Source organism: Priapulus caudatus, unplaced genomic scaffold (genome assembly GCF_000485595.1).
Source record: "Priapulus caudatus unplaced genomic scaffold, Priapulus_caudatus-5.0.1 Scaffold14, whole genome shotgun sequence".
NCBI classification, from domain to species: domain Eukaryota; kingdom Metazoa; phylum Priapulida; class Priapulimorpha; order Priapulimorphida; family Priapulidae; genus Priapulus; species Priapulus caudatus.
Genome location: NW_014577075.1, coordinates 728,712 through 732,518, shown reverse-complemented (window position 1 = coordinate 732,518; position 3,807 = coordinate 728,712). Strand labels below are relative to the sequence as shown.

The following is a 3,807-nucleotide window of genomic DNA, read 5'->3' as shown; positions in this document are numbered from 1 at the left end:
AGCGAGAGAGGAGAGCGGGAGAGGAGACGAGAGAGACGAGGCGAGAAGAGAGAAGAGAGAGGAGAGAGAAAGGGAGGGGGAGAGAGAGAGAAAGAGAGAAGAGAGAGATAGACGAGAGAAGAGACAGAGAGAGAGGAAGAGAAGAGAGAGAGAGAGAGAGAGAGAGAGAGATAGGAGAGAGAGAGTGAAGAGAGCAGAGAGAGAGAGAGAGAGAGAGAGAGAGAGAGAGAGAGGTGGACAGTGAGAGACCCTCCCTACCTCTTTTCCTTCGGAAATGTTCGGTACTCGGTATTCACCATGTCATGCACGGTGCTGGCCGACGTCGGCTCGGCCGAGATGCCGACGCCGCGTGTCTTGCGCGGCGGCCTCTTCACCGGCGCGCCGGGAGTGAACACCGATTGGTACTTGTCGAGCTGCGAGCGCAGACGCTCAATCTCTAGGTCCCTGTCAACGACGAGTCTCTCGAGCGACGCGATGCGCTCCTGCTGCTGCTGCAGCAGCTTCGACGCGTCGCCGTCGCGTAGCGACGAGTTTCGTAGCATCGCCGTCACCGCCTCCATCCTGCTGTTCCGTACGCGGTCGGCACACAAATGTCACTGACGTCGTGTCAGACGAGTCGCGCAGCAGCCGCTGCTACCTTCTGCACCTATCGGACGCGCTGGCGAGAAAAGACGTGATGCACCAGTAACACGCGCTGCAGGTGAATAGAGGCGCTCTGCCTACATGGCCGCCGCGCGAGCTGCAGATGGGTTAAAGCACGTATATCGCTGTACGAGGTCGCAGTCGTTTGGTTGACGTAGCTTAGCTGTCTGTACGTCGCTGGCGAGTGGTAGTGCGATGGTGGATCCGCTGGAGAGTCGCCAGCGCGATAAAGAACGTGTTCTTACCGATCGCGCGATCCATCTATCAAGCCGTATCACGCCGTATCAGTATTTGTACACTTGCACCGCACAAGTGTACACGTGACAATAATGCACTACTGTGAACTTTGCACCACACACACACGCGCGCGCGCACGTACACACACGCATATATATAATTATCTGCCTTCTGCACTGCGGGTGAATTAAACTGGTTCTGCCCCCTCGGTTAGGCAACATTGGTTTACTGCGCGCACATGCACGACCGCAGTGACAATAGCCACAGAACGTAAGGTTTATGTAGGGTACCGGCTACGCAACAGTAGCGCGGAAAAATACGAAAAATGTTCGTTTGTATGGTGGCTGTGAAAAACTGTTCATAAGCTGCGCTCAGTGACATTGACACATTTACCTTCAATCTACAATGGCAGAGAGTATTTTTGAGACCGTATTCGTGCTCGCTATGAATTTCGCTAACAATTCGTCTGTCCTTACACGCCAGTTTTACGACCTTCTGTTTCGTTATTGTGTCCTCAGGAGACTGAAGCGACCAAGCAGACAATGAGCCATTGTATATCGACTACGTGTATGTCAAAACACAACACAACTTATCACGGCAATACACATGCGGCACAAAACGATGCAACACAAGTTACAATAACACAAGTTACAATAACACAAGTTACAATTACACAAGTTACAATAATACAAAGCGACGCAACGCATGATAAGATAACACAATGCAAAACGACGCAAAACAGGATAACAAAACACGAATCGTTGTAACACAAGTTAACACAACACAAAGCGACATAACACGTGAAAACACAATTCATAATGCGATGGAACACAACGCAAAGCGACGCAAGACACAAACAGCACACAGCGCAGGTAAATGTGTTCCTGAATAATGCATGTGTAAACGTATTCAATATGTATTTCCGCGATAATATATAGGTCATGTGATATACGTTGAATTGATGCATCGAGCGGCTGAATGAGTTTCAGGCTCATATAGTCGCGCATATGACGCGTCTACCTTCTGTAATCTTGCGGTCATGATACATGATCGGTTGCACTTCCGCCCAGGCTCGCTTTTACAGTAAGCGATGGAAAGCATGCACGCACTCGGTTTCTGCATAATCCATAATTGCCCGAAGTGGTGACGTGTACGTCTACTACTTTTAGCCAATCTTAATGGGCCTTGGAAGAATGCTGATATAATTTCGGAGTGTAGCCTAGACACGCGCACTTCCGTTGATAATCATATAATCCGTTCATCGGCACGCACCCACCCACACCATCAAGAGTAAATAATAACACATGTGTTATTATCTACTCTTGACACCATGTAATACAATTCACGGAATATTGAACGACACCGTCAACTTTTGTGAATAATTGTAATAGTTTATTATTTTCATAAATATTCAGTGACATAAACTAGGCAATTCCCCCCGCCACACAATATCCCAAATGCGCGCGCGTGAACACACACACACACACAAACAATGAATATCACGGTAAATGAATAGCCCGCTCCGATAGACTCACACCAATGCTGGCGACAGAGGCTGCGATTACCTGACGTTAGTCAGGAACTTGCTATCGATAATTGCTGTCACTAGGTGGCGCCTACTCCATACCGATCCACTCTGGCCGGTAGTAATCCTCAACAATCAGCTCATTGTCATACATCGAGCCCGGCCACGTCGGCTGCGCGAAATAGATGACGTCACCGCCAGACAGGAAGCCCGCCCACCAGCCGAATGTGCCGACGGTCATGATCACGTGATCGCAGTCGCTGAGCGCGCACATGTCGACGAGCGGGTCGTCGGTGCCGACGAAGACGACGTCGCCGAGCTGCGCGACGTGCTCGCGACACCAGGCCACGTCCTCGCTGACGACGACGAAGAGCGCGTGCGGGTGTCGCCGACGCAAGTGATCCATCGCGCGGCGGATGTAGCCGTCGTCGGCGACGCGAAACCCGTCGTCAGAGTACAGCGCGAAATCTCCGCGCCGCACGTGCACGCCGACGCGCACGCGGCTTCCGGCGTCGGCGACGACGACGATACCGTCGGCGCGCGCGGCCCGCTTGACGGCGCGCGCGGCGGCTGCGCGCGTGCGTCGGTCAAAGACGAACTGCCGACGAACGACGTCGGCATGCGCGTTGAAGTACTTGTACGACTGCAGGAACGAGCCGACAGTCGTGTTCGCTCGCACGAGGTTGCACAGCGAGCCGTAGTACTTGCAGCAGTGGTCGAAGTAGACCTGCTTGAAGGCTGAGATCTCACTAGCTTCGAGGCGCACGGCAGTCAGCTGCGCGAACTGGTCGGTGAGGAACGAGTCGCGCTCAATGGCAGGCGTCATGTTGTTGGTGAGAGCGAGGCCGTACATAGATGCATACTCCCACATCCTGTTACCCAGGCCACCCATCGTCGACGATACGGATATATACACGGGCTCGGCCGCTGCCGCCGCCTCGTCGCCGGCGTGCACCTCATTCGGCACCAGGTGGCGCTCCGATCCCGCTGAGATGTAGTTGAGAGCGGCGACAAGGAATAGTGTCGCAGCGACAGCGACATAGAAAGCTCTCTTCCCTGTAATAATAAAAGCCGACAATCGACGACGTTATTCGTTTTATGAAGCGCCGATAAGCGAGAGAAACGGCACGATAACTACTGGTTAATTATTTTACATTACTAATTTGACGCATCGAAGGAATAAAATAGTTACAGGCGTGCAATTTATTAGTTCATTAGTTGCCGTCAACTTTTCATATTGCCGCGCGGTGTGAGAGTTACAGTACAACAGATTACTACGTGTAGCCGTATGGAATATATTTGAATATGAATGTGAATAGTATAATTGAAATATATTGCGGTGTATGCGATGCGTACAAGCCGATGTATATATATATATATATATATATATATATATATATATA

The 3,807-nt window shown here is 51.2% G+C and overlaps 2 protein-coding genes across 2 annotated transcripts in view; both read right to left on the bottom strand.

Moving 5' to 3' along the window:
- LOC106809284 (cGMP-dependent protein kinase 1-like) overlaps nucleotides 1–2,365 on the bottom strand; it is a 47,210-nt gene extending 44,845 nt beyond the window's left edge. The window contains 1 exon segment of the mRNA XM_014812301.1: nucleotides 259–2,365. Coding sequence (XP_014667787.1) covers nucleotides 259–560 — 302 coding nt within the window. The 5' untranslated portion in view covers nucleotides 561–2,365.
- Nucleotides 2,366–2,495: 130 nt separating this feature from the next.
- The window catches only part of LOC106809082, a 2,030-nt gene continuing 718 nt past the window's right edge, over nucleotides 2,496–3,807 (bottom strand). The window contains exons 2-3 of the mRNA XM_014812041.1: nucleotides 2,964–3,460; nucleotides 2,496–2,723 (exon numbers count right to left, since the gene is read on the bottom strand). Coding sequence (XP_014667527.1) covers nucleotides 2,496–2,723; nucleotides 2,964–3,460 — 725 coding nt within the window. The remainder of the gene's footprint in view (nucleotides 2,724–2,963; nucleotides 3,461–3,807) is intronic.